Genomic DNA, 23,421 nt, shown 5'->3' on the forward strand with positions numbered 1-23,421 from the left:
CCAAGTGACTTGCGATACTAGATACTTGCGACAAGCACCAAATTGTGATATTCAATGGCAATTACCTCAACTACAACTGCAATACTAGACTAACAGGCTTATTGCCATTTTCAACTAAGAAAAAAAAAAAAACTCTGTTAATAATATTAGAAAACCTATATTAACTAACTATCTTGTCAAATAAACCAAAGGAAAAATTGTGTATTACAGTATTAGTATACTGTACTTTGGACCTAATATTACTTTAGTCCTAAAATTTTAAAATGTATTATAGGAATTTTCGAAAACTGTCAATCCAGTACTGATGACACGTGCAAATTAAATATTTTGACTGTGATAAAACTATCCTAAAAAATACTATTCATCATCTTTTTCTAGAAAACATCATCTCCTCGTCATGAGCTTCAACGACTTCCTCAAGACTGATTAGCTAAATATCATAGTTACGAGATAGATTTAGCTAAATATCCAGTCACTGGATGTAGACTATGTACTTGTAGTAGGTTAAAGGACAGAACGGATCTACCCCCCGCAGACTTGCCCCCAAAAAACGTCCCACGAAACCTAGGCACGACGCGTTTCATGACAAACGTGCACTAGGATGATTCATGCGGTCTCAATTTCACGTTGTTTGTATCACGTCCGTTAATTCCTTCTCGCCCAAAAGGGTTTCTTCTCCCAGGGTATTCTTTCTCCTATTCTATTATGAACTGAAACCCTTGGCACCCCCTTTCGTAACCCACCCACCGGAGATAAACTCTTTCGAGTTCCGGCGGCCGATGTCGACGGCCCTACAAACGGAGAGAGAGAGAGTATTAAGAATTGTTGTTGTAAAATCAATAATAATTTGATAATTTCACAGTAGAAACAATTCAATGTAGATGATTTAATAGATACAAAAAAAAAAAAATTACAGATGATGAATACGTACAAAATTAATGAACCCAATTAATTAATTTCTTTTATTTTTTTTCCTGGGTCTTACTCTTTATTTTCGTTAAGTTTGAATTAAGCCCTCAACTCCACAAATACGGAGTGGTGGTCGCAGGTCGCCACCTTAATCAGCACGCTTTGAGAATGGCCTCTGCATGTTCCTGCACTACCTTCCATGCCAAGTTCACATGGCGGTCCTCCGTAAGGCTTGCACCAACAGCGAACCTGATTATGTAAAAATCCCCAACCACCGCATGCGTCATGTATATGCGCCCAACCGAGTTGATCAACTCCAGCAACTTTTGGTCTCTCGTTTGCACATTCCAACTCCGACGATTGCCTGAGCGTCTCATCTTCAGGATCCTTCACCGGCGGCGGTAGCAATCGGAAGCATACCGTCGTGAAATTCCTCAGCACCACAATCTCAAACCTCTTGTCCATGGTTACCTTCTCTTCGAAGTGCTTAGCCATTTTCACGTGGGTCCGAAGGAAATTTCTTAGGTTGGCCACACCATAGCTCCGAAGCCCCATCCAAAGCTTCATGGCTCGGAATCAACGATTGAGGGTTATTTGCCAGTCTTTGTAGTCTATCACTTGCTTTGAATCAGTAGCTTTGTTCCTCAAATACTCAGGACTGGTTGAGAGGGCCTTAACAAGGGCGCTAGGGTCCTTGACCCAAAGGCAGCAGCAATCGAGAGTGGTGAAGAACAACTTGTGTGCATTGAAACTGAACGAGTTTGCATCCTCTACCCCATCGATAAAGTGTCTGAACTTAGGACATATGCATGCACTTCCGGCGTATGTTGCATTGATGTGAACCCAAACTCCATACTCTTTGGCCACTGCACATAGGGGAGCAATTGGGTCGACGATGTAGTACTGACAGTAGCACAGAGGAACAATGGGATGAGCCCAGCTTGTATATCCGCTTGGATTGCAGACTGGAGACTCGGGGGCGCCCGAATGAGGTGGCCTTACTTGTTGCGATGGCACAGAAGTTGTTTGGAAAGAACTTACATTTTACAATGTTCGTATTGCCTGGCTGTATACATATTACAGACGGTGGCAAGAACCCTACATTCCAGAAGAAATTCAATATCACCCTCATCATAGGGCTTCAAGAGCTCAAAGTCCACGTTTCTGGCAGCAGACGTCTCTCTCATGCACGCACACTCACGGATATTACAAACAAGAAAGCAAAGGGCAATGCTTTATAGACAGACCATATTCTCAGAATATATCTTCTTTCTTTTTCTGGTTGTATTGCTCTGTCGGGTTCGACTCCAGAAGGTTCTTAGGGCTCCGACGACACGGCATGGCCGCTACACAGCAAAGTGGGAGATGAAGCAATATCCTGAGCAAAGCTTCTGAAAGATTACCGCCAGGTAACATTACTTTGCTTGGGATCCCTTTGAAGATACATAGGGGATATTTGACTCATACTGCGATACCCAAATGCTAATGTAAGTTTGGTATAATAAGACTAAAGTAAGCATGTGTTATATATGGGTTAGCAACTAAAAATAACATGGGCAGAGATCTGATCTTCTAACTCAAATTCATTGGGCAAATGCAGACGCCGGCGACAAGACTGCACCGCCATACGCAGAACCAGCTGCATCCCAAAACCCACCATATGCTTCCCTAGTGGCTTCTTACCCACAACCGCCAGCAACAGCCTACCCTGCGGCAGTTCCATACCCTTCGTATCCACCTAATACAGTAGTGTATCCGCTACCTACTTACCCTGTATTAATACCGGCATCCTCTCCCAATCCATATACCCCCCCCCCCCTTCGGCCTACCCTTACCCCCCTCCACCAGGCATATTTCATTCATACAATTTAATTACCAATTCCTATTCCTTATCAAATATTCCAGTTTCTGTTTGTCTTTCACACCCTGCAGGCCCATATACTGGAATTTATCCCCCATCGCCTTATGAGAAGCAATTTTCTACCTGATTAAGTAGCATGTAATTATTATAGTTCTAATATTTTCCCATGTAATTATTATTGAATGATCATGGATTGGGAGTTGTTTTGTCTGTGTTTAACATCAGGGTTTTCAGGGTAACAGTCTCTTTGTTTCTCTTCTAGAAGTGATTCTCAATATGTTTTGCTGATGCATGTAAATTTCAATAAAAGATACTCACGTTCTGTATAATAATAGTGAAGATGAACACCATTACGCAGATGGTTTTCACTGTCCAACTTGAGGTGGAAACCCTTGGTTCCCTATAAGAACAGATACTATCTTTTGCAAACTATGGATTTCATCATCCTTTTGGCACAGCTGCCGTTTCAGTCTTTCAATCTCTTCTTGATGGTAGTTGCGCTGATTTGAACCAGTTCTAGTCTTCAACTTGTTGATTGCTTCCTTACACATAACTACCTCCTGCTTCTTTCTGCTCTTCTTTCTGCTCTTCGACTTGTTGACTGCCTCCTTGCCCATATCCACCTGCTTCTTAGCCTCAGTTGTGCTCTCCGACTTGTTGACTGCTTCCTTACACATATCCACCTCCTTCTGCTTCTTTCTACTCCTCTTTCTTCTCTTCGACTTGTTGATTGCCTCCTTACCGATATCCACCTGCTTCTTAGCCTCAGTTGTGCTCTCCAACTTGTTGATTGCCTCCTCACCCATATCCACCTTCTGCTTCTTAGCCTCAGTTATGCTCTCCTCCATTTGGAGTGATCTCTTATTTGGTTGAACAGATTGATCAATGATATTGTAACTGAACATGTTACAGACAAAGAAACTAGCAGTTACTCCAGTGCTCAGTTGAAGCAAGATGAGTTTCTGAGGCCGCCCAGATGAGTCCTAATAAAAGTGATCGCAAAATTACCATCAGTTCCTACTCCCAAAAATAGGGATGTGATTTCCTCTTTAATTTCCCCTTCTACCATCATGTCATTACTGGAGATGATATTCTATACATTGGTGGTCTGAAAGGAAGCATAAAGCACCATGGTAGAGACTAGTGGAATGTAATCTATACCTACATTAGAAAGAGGAAAGATGGGAGGCGTGGGATCCTCTCAATAACCATGGAGTTCATATGGGACCTCTCATTTCTTACATATGTGGTTCCGTGTTTTTAAATTTACAAGTACTAAAAATATGGGAAGCCAATAAAAATTGGCTGGGGTCTTGGGAGAGGTGAACTTCATATGGACCTAACCTTTGGCACTTTGTTTCCAAAACGTGGCTGCTCTGGGGTGCTCGCATGCTTGTCAGCCTGAGGTCCCTAGATGATATTAGAATTTTTTAACTACTATAATTGTAAACAATGCTAAGGCAGATATCTTTGGTAATATTCTTTTTAAGTAGGTCGGTTAGAATTGATGCATACCTCTCCTTTATTACCTTCAATTCTTTCAAATGCTTGATGTGCCGCTTGCGGATCCTTGAAAACGGCATATGCAAAATATTTTCGTCCTTTAGTTGTTGAAGTGAGCTGCCAATACCTCTGTTAGCATGGTTTTCAACATCTACGAGAATTACTAAAATGGGCTGGAAACTTTTGGACAATTTTGACATAGATTTCAATAAACCATCATATCGTGAATTCCAAACACCAGCATTATTCATCCCCTCTTGCCCCTACTTGAGGTCTTTAAAGAAAAATTAATTGTGTAAGAAGTATGAAACCTTAATATCAACTTCGAAGTCTTTGGGAAAGATTTTCTTTAATTCTTCCATTGACACTTCAACTGGTACCGTGTGAAGAAGCAGCTTCGCCATTTCAACTTTCAGTACCTATGATTTTGAAGAACATGATGCATTAGTAAATCCTCCTGCATTGGTATATGGAATGAGGACATGTACCAAATTTCTGACTTACATCTCTACATGACAAGTCAATGACATCACCAAACCCCCGTTCTATCTTGGCAAGAACTAGTTTCATTGTATTTCGTGCACCATCTAAATATTTATGCTGAGCACACTTCTCTCTAACATCATTGCATGAACTTGACTGCAAATAAGCAAATCCAAAAACATTCAGACATCTGAAACAATATGAAATCTTTTGCCCTTCTATTTTGGGAAGAAAAACAGCATGAAATCATAATCACTTGTCTTGGTCATCATAGGCAATGTTAAACGTTGGTATTGAGCAAATGATGTCTCCAAAGTTGAAATCAATTAAAGAACAGATTGAAGTGTCAATGAAGCTGAAATTGACTGGTCAACCAGGTAGCTAAATCCAGTTTCAGGATTGACCTAAGAATGAAATAGCACAATACATGACCAATAGCAAACATAAGGCCATGACTATGAATCATTATTAGAAAGTGAATTGATTGATAAAGTATTATTACCAAGACTTAAATGGTTTATATTCATTTATACTAGTTGAATATACAAGTTAATATAAATGTAATGCCCAACATATCAAAAGATGTACTTACATCTGGTGAGACATGCTTATATCAGCCCCCATATTAGCAAAAATATTGCTGATGCAATTGATACAATGTTATGGTTTATATTCATTTATACTAGTTGAATATACAAGTTAATATAAATGTAATAATGCCCAACATATCAAAAGATGTACTTACATCTGGTGAGACATGCTTATATCAGTCCCCATATTAGCAAAAATATTGCTGATGCAATTGATACAATGTTTCTTTCTATTTTTATTCCCTTATTTGAATGGTAATAAAAATTATCAAATACTTAATCATTTTATACTTTATTGACAAGTGATAGACCACTATTGCTTTGGGGAGAAAAAATGTACCAGGAGACAGGTAGCAAAATGCAACAAAATAGAATATGCCGATGCTGCTGAGATATATTATTCAACCAATATATGCTTCCGCAACATGAACATATATTATTCCAGTAACTTATGCTTCTGTAACACAAACAGACCCCATTTTGAGGCCAGTTTACCAGTAAGAAGCAACCATTGACAAGTGACAGACTGCTCATAGATAATTAAGAGAACCGTGAATTAGAAACTGGAAATCAGGTGCATACATAGATGGAGGGATGATTTGTAGGTATATTGGGGGGTGACCCCACCCAATCTAGGCAACTAATAGTCATATCAAACTACTTAAAGGATTCAGAAATTGGCAAATTGGGGTTGACCTCACCCAGACTAGGCAACTAATAGCCATGTCAAACTCATCGACTCTATGTTGCTTTGAAACTAGTAGAAGGTAATGATCATGCAGGAAGAGTCGCACTGAGTAAACCGAACCTTGCTGTGTTCATCAATCAATAGCCCAAAAAATTGAGGGACTTGAAAAGTAAGTTGGTTCTTCAAGTTTTTTGTAGCCCATGAGTGATGAACACTGCAAGGATCAAACCATTTACACAATAAGACTGCTTCCATTGAATAATCACTCATTGGTAGAAACCAAGTCATATGACTGAGTTTTATGGTTGATTTCAACCATGCTTGAGTTTACGCCCTGCTTGCATCAAGTGCTTCCTCCAAAGTGCTTATAGGGTCATCGGCAATAGTTAACCATTGAGCATGCGAATTATAAGAAAGACTATATAATTCTTTCCATGGTTTAACTCCTCTCTATAGGGGTTAAAAGAAAAAACTCCACTTTGTAGGCAAAATCAACATAAATTGCAAAACAAATTGTATTTCATAAAAATTACAAAAGAAAAGAAAAATAAAAAGGAAGTCACACCATGCAACATGAACAAACTACCATTTCGAAGAAGGCTAGAGTTTCAAGTAAGACTCACATTGTGCATGTTACTAAGGTTTTTTCTCAACTGAAAGATGCTTTGGCAAGGGCAGGACCTACCAACAAATTCAAAAGGATTTACAAAAGAAAAGGGGTTAAGTTCAGAAATCCCAACCATGTTGACCCTGTTGGGGAGAATCGGGATTTGCAAGGTTTTGATGGGAAAAAGAATCTGTCATCGTCTCCTATGACAAGGCGGTGCCAAAGTGGTTGTGAAGGGCAAGTGGGAAGTTGGGGAGATTGGGGTCAAGGTGGTGCCAAAGTGGGAGAGGATGGAGCAAGGTAGTTTTTGAAGAACTTTGGGTTTGTTCTTTTTGGGAGGGGAGGCTTTTGCAAGAAGAGTTTTTGAAGAACTTGAGAGGAAAAGGAAGAGAAATTTATGAAATCTTCTGCAGGGGAAGGGGGAAATTTGGAATGAAGGAGGGCAACATGATTTATTTGATGGGGAAGATTGAATGTGCTTTTGGTGGAGTTTCTAGGTGTAGTATCCAGTGCTTGAAAGGAGGGTATTATGCCTACTATGTTTTTGTTGCTTTTTTCTCAAGATGTTCCAGTTGTAGTTTCTCCAGGTGCAGTTCAGTTTTCTCTTTTCTATAATAAAATTTTCCTTTCACCTTTAAAAAAAACCACTAATATGTTAACAAGCATCAATCTGAAAACTGGTAGGCTAAATATTATTTCTCTCAAAAAAAAATATTTAGCATGAAACAGAAACAACAGAATACATATGATAACTGAGATAATTGATAGTAGAACACTCAAAAATCAAAACCAACTTGTACTTGGGGAAGTATTGCTTCAGAGGAGTTTCTGGTAGCAGGAGCATCCAAAGATTGAGATTCGAAAATTAAAGACGTATCAATTACTCTCGCATGATCAAATTTTAGTGCTGTAAAACAGAAAGAGAAACATAAGGCTACAAACATGAATAATATAAAGTTAAGGCAGTGTAAATGCAGAAGAAAATGTAGGCATCTTAAAGAGAAATGGTAGTGAAAACAAATTGATGAGGTATACTCATATATGAATGTGATCACTACCTTCTAGATAATAATTCAAACCATGGCCAATTAAAATAGCTCCATGCTTTAATAGCTTCTTCAGTGACTTCTGCATAAGACCAACTCTTTTCAGGAAAGGAAAGTGCAAGAAAAAGATGAACTCCATATAAATAGATGCCATATTACCTGTATATCAGCCAATGTACAAGTAGCTCCATCCAAATCCTTTGCAGAGATTCCAGTAACATGGGTTCTATAATCAGTAATAGCTTTGTTTGTCTTCACAAGTTCATCAATTCTTACCTGGAATTTCACATATTTATACCAGGTGAAGATGGAAAAGAATATAATTGTCCTTTAACATAGACCAAAAGGTAAAATGAGCAAAACTTTTGGAAGCGAATATGTTGTATAAGAAATGATAGCATGGCTAATAAGTACCTCAAAATTGTGGTCTACAACACATACTTGCACTACCGCATCTACACCATCCTCACAAAGAACCATCTCACAATCAATAGCATACATTGCATTTGATTCCACTATCTTTGAAATATTACCTAGCTTTGTAACCACCCACTCCTGCTTTGAGATTCCAACAAGTTAACAGGAAAGTAGATCATACGTGTCGAAGTCATCCATGTCGGATTTCATTGAAAGAAAAGGAAAAAAAAAAAAACTTCAGTTATAGATGTGCTCAATATATATGTATATATTTATCAGTAACTGAAAAATTTTATTAAATAAGAGAAACATATGTACAAGATATCAACTCAGTTCAAAGCAGAGAGGAAACACTAGAAAATGAAAGGGTGTATTCACTTGAATCACACGCCCATAAAAGATTAACTTATATATGAAAGTGTACATGGAAAGGACAGATCTTTCTTTCTCTTACAAAAAAGAATAAAACAAAAGAATAGTGTACATAAGTTACAACATAAAAGAGTGGTCCCAAGAGTCAAAAAAAGGAAAGATGTAAGAGACATAAATCAGTCTCCACACCCCCCCCCCTCAAACTGATACCGAGGTACGAGCACCAGTTTGTCAACTAGAAACTGGTGGTGAGCATGAGTCATAGCCTTTGTGAATAAGTCAGCAAGCTGTAAGGCAGAAGACATGAATGGCAAAGATATGTTTCCAGCAGGAAACCGATATCTAATGAAGTGGCAGTCAACCTCTATATGCTTGGTTCACTCATGGAAAACAGGGTTGGATGCAATCTTGATAGTACTCACATTATCAGCATAAATAGGAACTAGAGATGACAACGAGATCCCAACGTCATCAAGGAGGGCTCTTAGCCATATAATCTCACTGCAGACAGAGGACATAGCCCTATATTCAGCCTCTGTAGAGGACTTGGGAACAGTCGGTTGCTTTTTACACTTCCAGGATATGAGAGAGTCACCAAGAAAAACACACCAACCATTAGTGGAGTGTCTAGTATCTGGGCGTCCTATCCAATCAGCATCTGCATAGGCAGATAAGCCAAGAGAAGAAGATGCAGGAAAGAAAATGTCATGTGAAAGACTTCCACGGATGTATCTGATAATACGAAGAACCGCTATCATGTGTGGTTGTCGAGGAGAAGAGACGAACTAACTAACCACATGGACAGCATAAGAGATATCTCAACGTGTCACGATAAGGTAAATCAGGCTACCAACAAGCTATCGATAAAGAGTAGCATCTGCTAGAGGGTCCCCATCATCCTTCGAAAGTTTCAGATTCATCTCAAGAGATGTGTCAACCCATTTGTCATCACTCATCACTCGGGTTTGCAGATTTCACAAGACCCATTGCATATTTGTGCTGATTAACAAAATACCTGCGAGAAGAGTGAGTAACTTCTAGCCCCAAGAAATAAGTGAGATGACCAAGGTCCTTCATCTTGAAGGACTGATTAAAAAGTTGATTCAGAGAAGAAATGCCTTGACTGTCATCACCAGCTTCTGGTCATTGATCTCAGTTGAAGAAGACAGCAAGATAAAGAAGAAAGAACTTGTTCAATCTGCTCTCAGACCCAGTATAACTGCTCTGATACCATATTAGCAGAAGAAAAGATGAGAAATCAGGAAGAAGAAAAGAGAGGAAGAGAGAGAGAGAGAGAGAGAGAAAGAGAGAAGAGAAAGGTTTGGAGAGTTCTAAATCAGTCTGGCAGCATCAGCTTATATTATTATATATAGGGTAACCATAATTACAAGGGAAAAGACCCTTACGCCCCTGCTGTAGTCAAAGTACATAAACAATGATTAAAAAAACTATTTTAACCAGATCAAACATACCCTAACTAAGTTAACTTAACAACTCATGTAATATTAGAAACTGCTTCATGAAATCCCTCCCAAATGGACACCAATTAAGTCAACTTAACAACTTTATTAACTTAACATACCTATCTTAAATGAAATAAACTTAATTAACAAAATTAATACAAGTACATAGATAAAGAAATTTTTCATTAATGAAGCTAGTAAAAATATGAATAAATAAAATATTAATTTAAAACTCTTTGAAAAACAAATTAAAAATAGTAAGCATTAATAAACTTTAATTATTCATAAAAATAAAAAATTATAAATTTAAAATCAACAAAATTAACAAAAACAATATGAATTTATTTAACAATAATAAAAATAAACAAAATTCATTTTATTAATACATTATGGTATCTTGGTTCAGTAATTCATAACAAGGGAGAGATTAAGGATCGAGAGGATGCCACCCAAAGAATTAGAACAAGTTGGGCAAAATGGAGGGGTGCATTTGGACTTTTGTGTGAAGGAAAATATCATTTAGATTAAAAGGAAAATTCTATAGACAACTGTAAGACAAGCTATGTTGAATGGAGTAGAGTATTTGGCGGTCAAGAAACAACATGTCCAAAAGAGGAGTGTTACAAAACTGCAAATGGTAAGATGGATGAGTGGAAAAGAAATAGAAAGGATAGGATTAGGAGTAGCTCCAATAGATTATAAAATGAAAGAGTATACTAAGATGATTCATACACATGCATAGAAGACCACCAACACCTCCAGTTAGAAAAAGTGATTTGTTACAAGTGGAAGGGACTAATAGTCCATTTAGTTCACGCGACCTGGATGAGAAAACAGGAATATTCACCGAATATTCCTATTTTCTCATGTTTGTTTTGAGAGACATGTTGCAATTCGATGAGAATAACATTCTCAAAATATGGGATACGGGGTCTCACCAAATAGGTGCGACCCCACTGAGAAACGAAAGTTGCGCGACGACAATGAGAAAATTTTGTCGAGGGGTGGACTGTTGTAATCTCCCACCTCTGCAATGGCCTGAACTCCGACACTTGTATCCTTCATCTCTGGCGAAGTTTACGGCCTCCGGTAAGTACTTCCATCCCGCTTCACACCGTTAAGGTTATTTGGTATTTCATTCCACCGAAAAATCTCATTCCCTTCCTCCCTAAACTTCGACTTCAGATCTCAGACGGCAAGGAGATTATGTCCCCGAATCATATGTGATCTGTCTCCCCTCCCACATTTTGCTCTCGATAACCAAATCGAAGTGCTCTTGTCGTCATCCATGAACTCAAAGCTGCGGAGATAAACCTCAGGTATTTTTTTTCTTTTTTCTTTTGCATTTTTCTGTTAAAGCTTCCTTGAGTAGAGTGTAGAGATAGCTTGCCATTCTCCCACCTTCCTTTGATTTCTTCTTCTAGATTAACTTTTGAACCTAGGGAACCAACTTATGACATTTGTGTTTGATGGAATTGCTATGTTAACTATTACAAGTAGGCTATATCTTTAATATATAGGAGTTTTTAATTGTGTCATGTCAGCATGACACGTGGCAATGTTCATATATTATTTTGCCATCATCCCAAAAACAAGTCTTGCACTGTCAAAATGGAGATTACACGGATCATTCATTAATATGGAATGAATCCAACCATTCTACAAATTTTTCTCAACAACCAAACACTAGGAAGCAGATTTTGTAGGATAAATGATCTCAACAACCAAACATATGTGACAAGATTGAAAAAATAAATTTTCACTTCTCATCTCATCCTTTCCCATCCCATCTCATCCTTTCTCAGCAATCAAACAGACCGTAAAAGAGCTAGAGGTAGACTAAAAAGGACATGAATAGAAGTAGTAAGAAATGATTTAAGCACTAAATTTAACAACAGATATGGCTTTAAATAGAACAAATTGGCAAAATAGGATTCATGTAGCCAACCCCATATAGTTGGGATAAGGCATGGATGGTGATGATGATGATGAACAAATTAACAATCACTAAAAAATTATTAGTTATACAATTATTTTTAGTTTAAACTCTAAAAAATTAATAGAATTTAATAAATGTTAATAAAATTTAATATGGAGGTGCAACTTGAATTGTAGTTAGACTGACTAGTCATAACCTAAAAAATAATGCATGAGTTGGATCATCTCCATTGGAAATGTCATTGGGTTCACCAGCTTCAATTTTGTTTTACAAAGCATGTGCATCAGACGGGTTCTGACTAGTAACATCTTAATTCTGAATAGTGTTGTTCGCCAAAAAAACTTTTCTGAATAGTGTTAGAAGAACACCAGATAAGTTTTGAAGGACAATGACCATAAACAACATATTAGAAATATTCATCACCATCAGACTCGGATCCAATTTTTAGGTTCAATTTCTTTTGTTTCCTTGAAAGCCATGTTTCTCTCTGGTCTCTTTTATTTGAAATAAGAAAACACTAAGACAATGAAGAGTCCAAATATCATTTCATGTCTGAGTAACAATTATTTATTTCATGCAAGTATTTATAATGAGAGAGGATGAACCTTGGTGCAGCGATTGGGTTGCTTCATTGTGACCTGGGTGACCAAGGTTCAAATCTTGGAAACAACCTCTCTATCTGCAGAGGTAAGGCTGTGTACATTTGTCCCTCCCCAGACCCTGAGACACAGCATTGGCTGGAGCCTCATGCACTGGGCTGCTCTTTTAAGTATTTATAATGACAAGAAATAGTTTAAGGAAATAAAATACAGAAATAGAATTTACATAAAAAAAATGTTCTTAATAAACTAAACAAATAATAACGCCAAAAAAAAAAAGGAATAGTGATTAGTAAGGAGGAACAGACCTCATTATATGATGGAAAAAAGTAATTGAATGGATACAGTGGGTGTTGAAGAGTGAAACGAACCAGCCTCTAGTTAACAAAAATAAGCACATAATCAATAAAATGATAAACTTACATACCTAAGCAGTTTGTAACGAATGTTAAGAAAGTATAGCAGTAGGCAAAATTCCACAAATGAAGTGGAAACAAACACAATAAGTTTCTAACTTTATTTAATTCATCAATGAAAGTTACTGTTTCCTATCAAAAAAAGGTTTCTAACCCGATCCCTATGCCATCTTATAGGAAGATTATTTGACCATCCACATAAATCAAAACTGACAAAATTTGGATGTGTAATGGCTATTGTTAAAATAGTTTATTTATGTTTCATTTATTATTTTTTGTTTGTTAGAGTCTCTTTGGTTGGTTTAAATTCTTTTTTATTTTTCTGTTATTGTACTTCACTTACATCAGGGGCATAAGGGTCTTTCTCCCTTTTTAATTTAGACGCCCTATAAATATCAATAGATGCTGGCGCCGCCAGCACAGTTCCATTGTCACCAATCTTACCTCTTCTCTTCTTTCTTCTTCTCTTTTCCTTCTCTTCTCTTATCTCTTATTTTTCAATCGGCTTTATTGTCAAGATGGTGTCAGAGCGGGATTATTGACTGTGAGAGCAGATCGATCAAGTTTCTCTCTTCTTCAACTTGCTGAATCTGGGCAGAACAGAGAACTGAATCTGGGTTTATCAAAACTAACCTGCGACTGGTACAGCCCTATTTTTTTCCTTTCTTTTCTTTCCTTGGCCGTGTACCAAGAGTAAAAAATGAATGAATCTAATCTACTGAATGTCGTCAGACCCTTGTGAGGTTTATACCTCTTCTGTTTTGGATCGTGTGATCCTGTACCTGTGAAAAGGTGACTGTAGGTCACGGATGACCTGTTTTCTCTGTTGTTTGGATTGATTTCATACGTGTAAGGATCTCTCTTAATGATAAATGCTCGTAGACCTTTAGTAGGCTGGGACTGTTAACCCGTACAGGTCTGAAAAAAAGTTTGATCGTACCTTTTTCTTCTGGAAAGTGGTGTTGTTCTTGTGCTCAAATCAAGTCCAAAACCAAAGTGTGTGCGGACTAGTCACTCATGTGTGGAGCATTTTTTTTTCTGATATAAGGAGAGATCCTAAGTTGAGTGTTGAGACTGAAATTCTGTTTTGACCATGTCCTCTGAGAATTCTGCTACTTCAAGGGTTTCAGGAAATCAAAATGGAGTGAGTGGGGGAATGGATATGAGCTTCCCCATGGCTGTTATTCCCTTCGACAGTATAAACTACCTTAAATAGTCTAGGGGAATAAAACTCTACATCACTGTTAGGGGAAAAATAAGAGACATCAATGGGAAAGTGAAGGAACCGAAGAATGGAAATGCTGAATGTGATAGGTGGAACCAAAAATATAGTATGGTGATGTCATGGCTCTTGGTATCCGTGCTGCTACAGGTAAGAAAGACATTCATGTGGGCTGAAACTACGTGTGAAATATGGGAACAAGCAAAGTCCACATATTTAGAGCAAAGACACTATGCCAAGATATACCAACTGCAAGCTGAATCCTCTACTTGCAAACAGGGGGAGAGGAGTCTCTCGCTGTATTATTCAGATCTGACATCGATCTGGAAAGAACTGGATCACTATCAGAATGTGAATTGGAAGTGTGATGAAGATGCTAAGGCATACAAGTCACTCATCTCTCAGCAACGGGTATTTTCTTTTCTCTTGGGGCTGAATTCTTCATATGAGTCCATCAGAAAAAGTATAACTCAACTAATATGGTATCTCAAGAGACTAGCCCCATGGTAAATTAGGAAAGGCATCCCAATTCTGACCCTAAGGAAGATATTATCAACTCCTTTCGTGACCATTTGGAGTTATATGGTAGGACTCTTCACTAGATGGATTCGGGTCCTACTCCTACCTCCTTTGCGTCTACATTAGGTGATACTACCACTGCTTTCCATGTGTCATCTCATACATCTAATTCCCCTAGGGTAATTGACTCCGGAGCCTCAAACCACATGACCAGTAAGTCAAATTTATTTTAGGCAATATAACCTTCTCCTTGTGAGAGATAAGGTGAGACTAGCTGATGGTTCATTCTCCACCATAGCCGGCTAAGGAACCATATCTCTCCCACTCAGCCTTACCCTCTCTAATGTGTTGCATGTTCCTAAATTACCTATAAATTTGCTTTCCATTAGTAGTATTACTCACTCCTTGAACTGTTCAGTTACTTTCTTTCCATCTTTCATGTTTTGGAGAATAAAGTTGGTCTCGTGGCTATAGAGTCCTTGAGTTCATCCAGTGAGAGTCAAGCCTATTTATGGCACACTCGTCTTGGTCATCTTTCTTTTGAGTCATTAAAAGTTATGTTTCCAAAGTTATTTAAGTCTTTGTCAATTAGTCAGTTGTAGTGTCAGACATGTCAATTGAGTAAACATTGTAGAAGCTCTTTTCCTTTAAGAAATAAAATATCTGAATTTCCATTTCATATTGTCTATTCTGATGTTTGGAGCCCTATTACTCTACCTACTGAGGCCGGATACAAATACTTCATTACTTTGATTGATGATTACTCTATATATACCTAGATTTACCCTATGTGATCTAGAGATGAAGTGCCTAAAATTGTGAAAGATTTTCAATGCATGGTGTTCACCCAGCTCCAAACTGAAATTCATATTTTCTAGTCGGACAATGCAATGGAATACTTCCATAATGATCTCACGGAACTCTTTGCTTCAAGTGGATCTCTTCAACGAAGCTCTTGTGCTAGGACACCTAAGAAAAACGGTGTTGCTGAAAGGAAGAATTGTCACCTTCTCTAAGTAGCTCGTGGTTTATAACTTCATATGAATGTTCCGAAACATTTTTGGATGGATGTTCTGTGTTTTGCATACATCATCAACCGTATGCCATCTCGGTTACTAGAGTATAAGACCCCACATTAGCTTTTGTTTCCTCCAGCTCCATTGTCCCCCATTCCAATGCATGTTTTTGAGTGTTGTTGTTTGTTCATAACCTATCTCCTACTCGGGGTAAACTTGATCCTCGTTCTATTCCTTGTATCTTCCTTGGTTACCCTTTATCTCAAAAGGGGCATCGTTGCTATGATCCCACCTCTTGCAAGTACTATGTCTTCGTAGACGTATCCTTCTTTGAGAATCAACCTTTCTTCTCTGTTTCTCCTCAGAGGGAGAGTAGGGTTGAGTTGAAACACACACAGGCTCAAACTCAACTTCCTCCTCTTCCTGATCCTCCATTGTCTTTCTTCGTTGCCACAAAAGCCAGCAAAATTCAAGAACTGTGGAACCTGACACTATGCAACTAACACCATCGGATTCTCCGGAGATAGATCCTTCTCATCCACCAGGTACACTTGTTCTTATTGATATGCCTGAACCTTTCAATGTTGATTCCCCTATCATTTATGATCTTGATGTCCCCATTGCTAAGAGAAAGGGTGTTAGATCATGTACCACTAATCACCCTATCTCTCACTTTGTGTCCTATGACCATATTTCACCTTCATATTGTGCATTTCTCTTATCTGTTGACAGTATCCCTATTCCTAAGAATGTAGTAGAAGTGTTACTAAAACTTAAATAGACAGATGCAATGAAGGAAGAAATTGATGCACTACACAAAAATGGCACTTGGGAGTTGGCGGATCTTCCCGAAGGAAAGGAACCAGTGGGATGCAAGTGGGTATTCACAGTGAAACACAAGGCTAATGGAGCTGTTGAAAGATACAAGGCCAGACTGGTGGCGAAAGGTTTTACACAGGTATATGGAGTGGACTATGCAGAGACATTTGCTCCAGTAACTAAGATGAACTCTATCAGGATTCTTCTCTCATTAGCAACAAATCTTGACTAAGAATTTCACCAATTGGACATTAAGAATGCTTTCTTGAATGGTGACTTAGAAGAGGAAGTGTACATGACCCAACCTCCAGGTTTTTGTGCCAAAGGCAATAAGCAGAAAGTGTGCAGGTTAAAAAAATCTTTATATGGGTTAAAACAATCACCTCGGGCATGGTTTAGTAAGTTCCACTTAGCAATTCAACAGATGGGGTTCCAACAATGCCAGTCAAACCACACTTTGTTTGTGAAGAAAGGTGAAGGGAAAATTCCAACTTTAATATGTGGATGACATAGTGATAACATGAGACTGGGAGACTGAGATACAAAACCTGAAAAAATTCTTAGCCACTCAATTTGAGGTGAAAGATCTAGGCCCCTTACATTATTTCCTTGGAATTGAAGTTGCCCACGCTCAAAAGGGCATCTTTATTTCCCAACGGAATTATGTAGTAGATCTTCTAGAAGATACAGGCAAGATAGGGGTGAAACCAATTGACTCACCAATTGAACCTAACCATCAGCTAGGGGGAGTTCTTGAAAGATGTGAAGAAGTTTCAGAGACTTGTAGGGAGACTCTTATATTTGTCTATGACCAGACCTGATATTGCTTATGCAGTGGGTGTCCTTAGTCAGTTCATGCACAACCCTAGGACAACTCGCTTTGAAGCCACAGAGAGAATCCTTAGATACCTCAAGAAATACCCAAGAGCTGGTTTGTTGTTCCAAAAACATGGACATTTAAAGGTGGAAGTATATACTGATGTTGATTGGGTAGGGCAGTTGATGACTAAAAGTTTACCAATGGGTATTGTACCTTTGTAGGAGGTAACTTGGTCACTTGGAGGAGTAAAAAGCAAAGTCTAGTGGCTAGATCCAATGCTGAAGCAGAATACAAGGCTATGTCTCATGGAGTTACTGAAATCATGTGGATAAAAAACCTATTAGGTGAACTTGGCTTTGTAGTCAACAACCCCATGTCACTCTATTGTGACAATAAAGCTGCCATCAATATTGCTACTGTCCTCCATGGTAGGACAAAACACATTGAAGTGGATAAGCATTTTATTAGAGAAAAACTTGTGAGTGGAGAAGTATGCACTTCATATGTCAGCTCAGAGGAACAACTTGCAGACATCTTCACCAAGGGTCTCAACATGTGAGGCATAATGTTTTGTGTGACAAGTTGGGCATGATTGACATCTATGCTCCAAGTTGAGGGGGAGTGTTAAAATAGTCTATTTTATGTTTCATTTATTATTTTCTGTTTGTTAGGGTCTGTTTGGTTGGTTTAAATTATTTTTTATTTTTTGTTATTGTACTTCACTTATAGCAGGGGCATAAGGGTCTTCCACCCTTTTTAATTTAGACACCCTATAAATACCAATAGATGTTGGCACTGCCAACACGGTTCCATTGTCGCCAATCTTACCTCTTCTCTTCTTTCTTCTTCTCTTCTTTCTTCTTCTCTTCTCCTTCTCTTCTCCTTCTCTCTTATTTTTCAATCGTCTTTATTGTCAAGAGCTATCAAATTGGGTTCCTAGATGTAGGAAGCATTAATGTGACCTTTTTGTCCTCCATCAAAAGGAAAAAATAAAAAACAAATGCCTTTTAGAATTAGAGGTTCCAGTGGAAATAGTTCGGCATTATTTTCAGGGCCTATTGATCAAGAAAACTTCGTACAAGCAGACACTATAGCAATTGTGCTAGGACTTAGGGTGGTTAAAACATGCAACCATCAAAATCTGGTATTGGAATGGGATAGGGCTGTCAATGGTTTGGGTCTACCTGACAGAACCAAACTGACTAAACCAATTATGTCGGTTCTGGTTCTGTAGTTTTGTCTCAATAAATAATTGGGTTGGGTCCAGTTCCTGTTGTTCCAAACTGATTAAGACCTGAACGAAGTATATAAAGGTCTCCTGGTAAATTTCATAGAGTATATAACACATTTTAGTTAAAAACAATTGTTTTACCAATATATAAACAGCAATGTTTTAAAACGCGGAGGTGTGATGCAATGCGTAGTTCAGAACGTAAGAGGCATTAGCCTCGCGAACACAAGGAGGTATAAGCCTCCTTAAGAAGAGGGAGGGATGAGGAAGAAGAAGAGGCAGAAGAGTCTCATTTCTTCCCTTCCCTTTCCTTTTCTTTTCTTTCTTTTTCTCTTTTTTTTTTATTCTCTTTCTTTCTTTGTCTTTCCCTTCCCTTTCTTTTTCTTTCCTTTCCTTTTTTCCTTTTTCTTTCTTTTTTCTTTTTTCTGTCTTTTTTACATGAGGTGTGCATGAGGCGCATGAGGTGTATGCCTCTAGCATGCCTCATGAAAAAAGCGTGAGGCATACGCCTCAGGGCGTTTTGGGGGCGCCTCTCGGCGAGCCTCCCACGCCTTTTAAAACACTGATAAACAGTACTATTTTATTGTCATTACTATTAATGTTATATAATCAAAAATAAAGTTTTAAGTTGTTATTATCATAACTAATTATAGATGTCAAGCTTAATTGGGCCTGATCCAATTATCCCCGATTAACAATTGGTTCTGGTTCTGAGTCCAACTTATGGAACTGATTAATAATCAGTTCCGAGACTGGTACACCCTGTCCCAAACCAAACCCAACCCATTGACAGTTCTAGGAGGGGATTCTAAAGTAGTGATGCAATGGCTGAAGAACCAAAATTTGACTCCATGGCCATATAGAAACACAACGTAGGAAATTAAGCTACTAATGAGGGACAAGGCATTGGATGTGCAATGTATTTACAGATCAACAAATGGATTTGCTGACATACTGGCAAAACAAGGGGTTGGTAGAAATCATTCTTACTGGGGTATGCTGGGGGAGCTTATTTTAACAGAACGAATACAATGAATGTGACTGGATATGGGTAGGGAAACTTTCTCTTTTTAGGTGATGCCCAGTGTCATTGTATATATTCCGATTATTTTTCATCGTTCTTTAATAAAGGTGTAGTTATCCTTCAAAAAGTTAAAATAAGAAGCAAGTGTCCTTCATTGTTACTTAATGAAGTTCTAAAAGATATTTGTTACTCAATAAAGTTTTATGGGAAAAATGTCATTCATTGTGTACATTAGCTGTTCAATTATGTTTAATACGAAAAGAGAAAATTAAAAAAAAAAATCACATAGAAGTGTCCTCCAAAAATCTCTAGTGTCATAGTTTGACGCATGCCCAACACAAACACTTAGCCATTTAGGAGAGTCCATGCAACACTGAATGGAGATCTATTGGATTAAATCCTGGGGAAGGTTGCATAGGAAGACTATCATGCAATCTATCATATGGAGAGCTATGTTACCTAGATATGGCAACGACATAGTTGGGCAATATTTCAGATACAGAATTTGCACTAAAAATTGAAGTATCCAACTCCAAATATTGGGAAAAAGAAAAGAAAAAGATTTTAACCCAGATACTGCAAGCTGCAGTTATAGATCCCCATTAACCACTAATTATGAAGTTCTATCTAATCCATACCTGCTGAAGGGATTCAAGATTTGGAGAGATCCTAAGAAGATCTTCCATTATTTTACGGTTAGAAAGACATCGATATGTTCTGGCCAAAATCTGCAAAAAAAGAAGGAAGCCAATAGTGACATATTTGATAGTGAATAAAACCTTAAATGGAGAAAAGATGCTTACCTTTAGATCTTCCTCTTCTGTAAATGTCTTTAGAAAGGTTGCCAATACATCAACTGGCATATGTTTAGGATGATTCCATCTAGAGCGACGTTTTTTATCATTATGATTATGACAACGCAAGAATTCGCACCAGTCTCCTTTAGCACCCTTCATTTTTAGCCTTTTTGTCAAGTTCACCATTCCAATAAGTACCTGACCAAATTAACGTGTGAACATAATGGAAAACCCAAAGAGTGTGCCATTTTACAATATATGCTTACGATACGGAAACAGACATCTGGAAAAATAACGCCAGGCCACACCAGTAGAAAAATCCAGCTGATAAGAAGAAACAAACAGTTTTATGTTTCTTAGGGAGCCAGTTATTTAGCAACAGACTAATCATAGTTCAAATCTACATGTAAGAACATAGCAAATGGCTAGCATTTAAACATGGTTTGATGCCCATGGAACTATATTGATGTTCAACCCCGTTTCTATGCATCCAAAGATAAAGGGAAAATGGGAAAAAAAAAGGAAACTTTAATTTTTGTTGGCCCTAACACTTATGAGACTGAAGTGAACTCCCAGGTGGAAGTCATTTCTGGCCAGACTGATTCCAGAAAATCCACATGAAATACGCACTCTGAACCTCCAACCTCTGAAACAATAAATTCTCTTTGGACACACTCCATATACGCTGATTAATAAAATCAATTAATACTCAGCAACACAAAAATATATCAGCAGAAAGAAAAAGGGAGAGATGAAACAAGACGGAGGCAGGAAAGGAGTACCTTCTTATTCGCGGTTTCGATCTTTGCATCCATCTGCGAAGGAAGAAGATGGATTGGAGACCGGAAATAAAGCGGAAGGGAGTGTAGGAAGCAGGTACTCCAAAAACAGTCGTTTGGACTTTGGAGGTTGGACTTAGCGGCCACTCGCTTGTAAATGTTCGAACTTCCAACGCCAAACCAGATATATGCTTACAACGGATTAGGTTTAATTGGTACGCCATTGGGGTCGGATTGGGGAAGGTTTTGGATTTCCTAAATGCAACAACCAATAAGTTGAGATAGGGATAATCATTTCAGCCCGGCCAGAAATTTCAGGCTTGGGCTTGTGCCTGCGTTTTGTGTTCAGGCCCGGCCCGGGCCCTGACCCACATGAGGCTCATAAATTTTTACCAGTTGCTGATTTGGTAATGGTTCTATAGGCTCATAGTACACTAGATAGCTCGTTCACCCATAATCCTTTGGCTCGAGATAACTGAGCCTTGAGTTCTCATAGTATTACTCTGTTGGTGATTCCGACTTGCCCATTGGCTTGGGGATGCTATCGATGTGAATCTCTACCTTATTCCAATTTGATTGCACCAATCTTGAAACTTAATGTCTTCGAACTGTTATTTGTTGTCAAAGACTAATACTCTTGGTAGGCCAAACCTGCACACTACATTTCGCTAGAAAAAATTTTGAACGTTGTGAGTTGTTATTATCACTAAGGGTTATGCTTCCACCAACTTAGTGAAATAATCTACAACTACCACCAAAATCTTTTTTTGTCCTTTGGCCGGTGGGAAGAGCCCCAATAGATCTATGCCCCATTGTGCAAATGGCCATGGGCTGGTCAAGTATCTTAGGTCGGCAGCGGGTTGATGTAGGATGTTTGCATGTTATTGGCATTGATCGCACCGCTGGACTAGCTCGGCTACATCTACTTTCATGGTGGGCTAGTAGTATCATTGTCGCAAGGCTTTCTGGGTGAGGGCTCTACTCCCTAGGTGTCCTCCATAGAGGCTTTCATGGATCTCACGTAGAACCTGGTTTGCCTCAACTTGTCTTAGGCATCGTAAGTAGGGCATCGTGAAGGATCTCCTATAGAGCAGCTCGCCCACTATCACGTAGTGGGATACCTATCGTTCTATTTTCCGAGCTGCATTTCTTTCTTTTGGTAGTGTGATGTGTTTCAACTAATGATGTTGGCGACCTCCTCTCTTGCTTTTTCTATCGAAGGTCGTGGTAATTCTTCTATGTAGATGGTTTGTTTTATCGAGTCAAACGTGCTCTCTAATTTGGAGAGGGCATCAACCTCCATGTTTTCCGATCTCGGAATTTGTTGGAAATACCATGACTCGTCATGGAGGAGTCCCGAGCCTCATAGTTTCCATTTACCTGGTTTACGACGAGCTGTGAATCGCTGCATATGACAAAGTGTCCAGCTCCTACTTCCTTTGCTAATGCCAATCCTGCTAATAGGGCCTCATATTCAGCTTCGTTGTTTGATGCTCAGAATAGAAATTGAAACGCGTATTCCAGCTTTGTTTCGCAAGGTCTGTATAGTATTACCCAGCTCCGCTTCCACCTCGGTGAGTCGAGCCGTTTACGTGAAGTATCCAGGGCTCGTCCCAGCTTGCTATCTCGTGAGTTGGGGGTGTCGTGCTGGATAAAACTTCTATTGCTAGCACCATCTGCCTGGGCGACAACAAACTGAAGGTACACTCGGCAATGAAATCTGCCAAGACCTGCGCTTTAATTGTTGTGCACGGCTCAAACCGAATATCATATTCACTGAGCTCGATTGCCCATTTGGTGAGTCTTCCCAAGATCTTTGGTTTCAAGAGAATTTGCCTCAATGGCTGATCTATTATCACCATTATGGAGTGCGCCTAAAAGTAGGGTCTTAATTTCTAGGAGGCTAATGCCAAGGCGAAGGCAAGCTCCTCAATGTTTGGATACCTTATTTCAGCGGCATGAAGTATTTTTCTAACATAGTATACTGGTAATTGTGTTTTGTCTACCTCTCTGACAAGGACTGAGCTTACCACTTCATCACTTGCAGAGAAATAGAGTTTGAGCTCACCTCCCACCTCCGACCTAGTTACCAGAGAGGGTGAGTTGAGGTATTACTTTAGTTCATCGAAGGTGAGCTGGCATACCTCGGTCCACTCAAAGGCTTCATTCTTTTTTATGGCCTTGAAGAAGGGAAGACACTTCCCAGCTGATTTGGACATAAACCGGTTCAAGGCCGCTATTTGTCCTGTTAATCTTTGGGTTTCCTTAACCATCTTGGGTGGTCTAATGTCTAAGATCGCT

At 38.7% G+C, this 23,421-nt stretch overlaps 1 protein-coding gene, 1 non-coding gene and 1 pseudogene across 20 annotated transcripts; all 3 read right to left on the minus strand.

Annotated features, from left to right (window-relative positions):
- Positions 1–822: 822 nt before the first annotated feature.
- Positions 823–2,044, minus strand: LOC148877251 (tyrosine/DOPA decarboxylase 1-like; annotated as a pseudogene). Its single transcript, XR_016112778.1, has one exon. The product of XR_016112778.1 is annotated as a tyrosine/DOPA decarboxylase 1-like (transcript).
- LOC148877250 (small RNA degrading nuclease 1-like) lies at positions 823–21,429 on the minus strand. 18 transcript variants are annotated; one of them, XM_088983762.1, is made up of 15 exons: positions 21,124–21,297; positions 20,348–20,539; positions 20,183–20,272; positions 12,786–12,854; positions 12,484–12,635; positions 8,102–8,242; positions 7,847–7,963; positions 7,700–7,769; positions 7,442–7,548; positions 4,778–4,912; positions 4,585–4,692; positions 4,286–4,402; positions 4,115–4,180; positions 3,089–3,753; positions 823–2,375 (listed from the first exon to the last, which is right to left on the minus strand). In XM_088983762.1, the coding sequence occupies exons 5-14, from the start codon at positions 12,508–12,510 to the stop codon at positions 3,136–3,138; spliced, it is 1,506 nt and encodes a 501-aa protein (XP_088839888.1). In that variant the 5' UTR covers positions 12,511–12,635; positions 12,786–12,854; positions 20,183–20,272; positions 20,348–20,539; positions 21,124–21,297; the 3' UTR covers positions 823–2,375; positions 3,089–3,135. The 18 variants fall into 18 exon arrangements, with proteins under 18 accessions (XP_088839888.1, XP_088839879.1, XP_088839785.1 ...); XM_088983753.1 differs by having other exon boundaries at positions 7,436–7,548; positions 21,124–21,245; XM_088983659.1 differs by lacking the exon at positions 12,484–12,635 and having other exon boundaries at positions 7,700–7,766; positions 21,124–21,351.
- LOC148877252 (small nucleolar RNA snoR137) lies at positions 5,679–5,855 on the minus strand. The gene has a single exon (XR_016105989.1). It is a non-coding gene; the product is annotated as a small nucleolar RNA snoR137 (small nucleolar RNA).
- Positions 21,430–23,421: the final 1,992 nt, after the last annotated feature.

Source organism: Nelumbo lutea, chromosome 1, assembly GCF_056320005.1.
Source record: "Nelumbo lutea isolate HS-2025 chromosome 1, American lotus-T2T, whole genome shotgun sequence".
Classification (NCBI taxonomy): Eukaryota; Viridiplantae; Streptophyta; class Magnoliopsida; order Proteales; family Nelumbonaceae; genus Nelumbo; species Nelumbo lutea.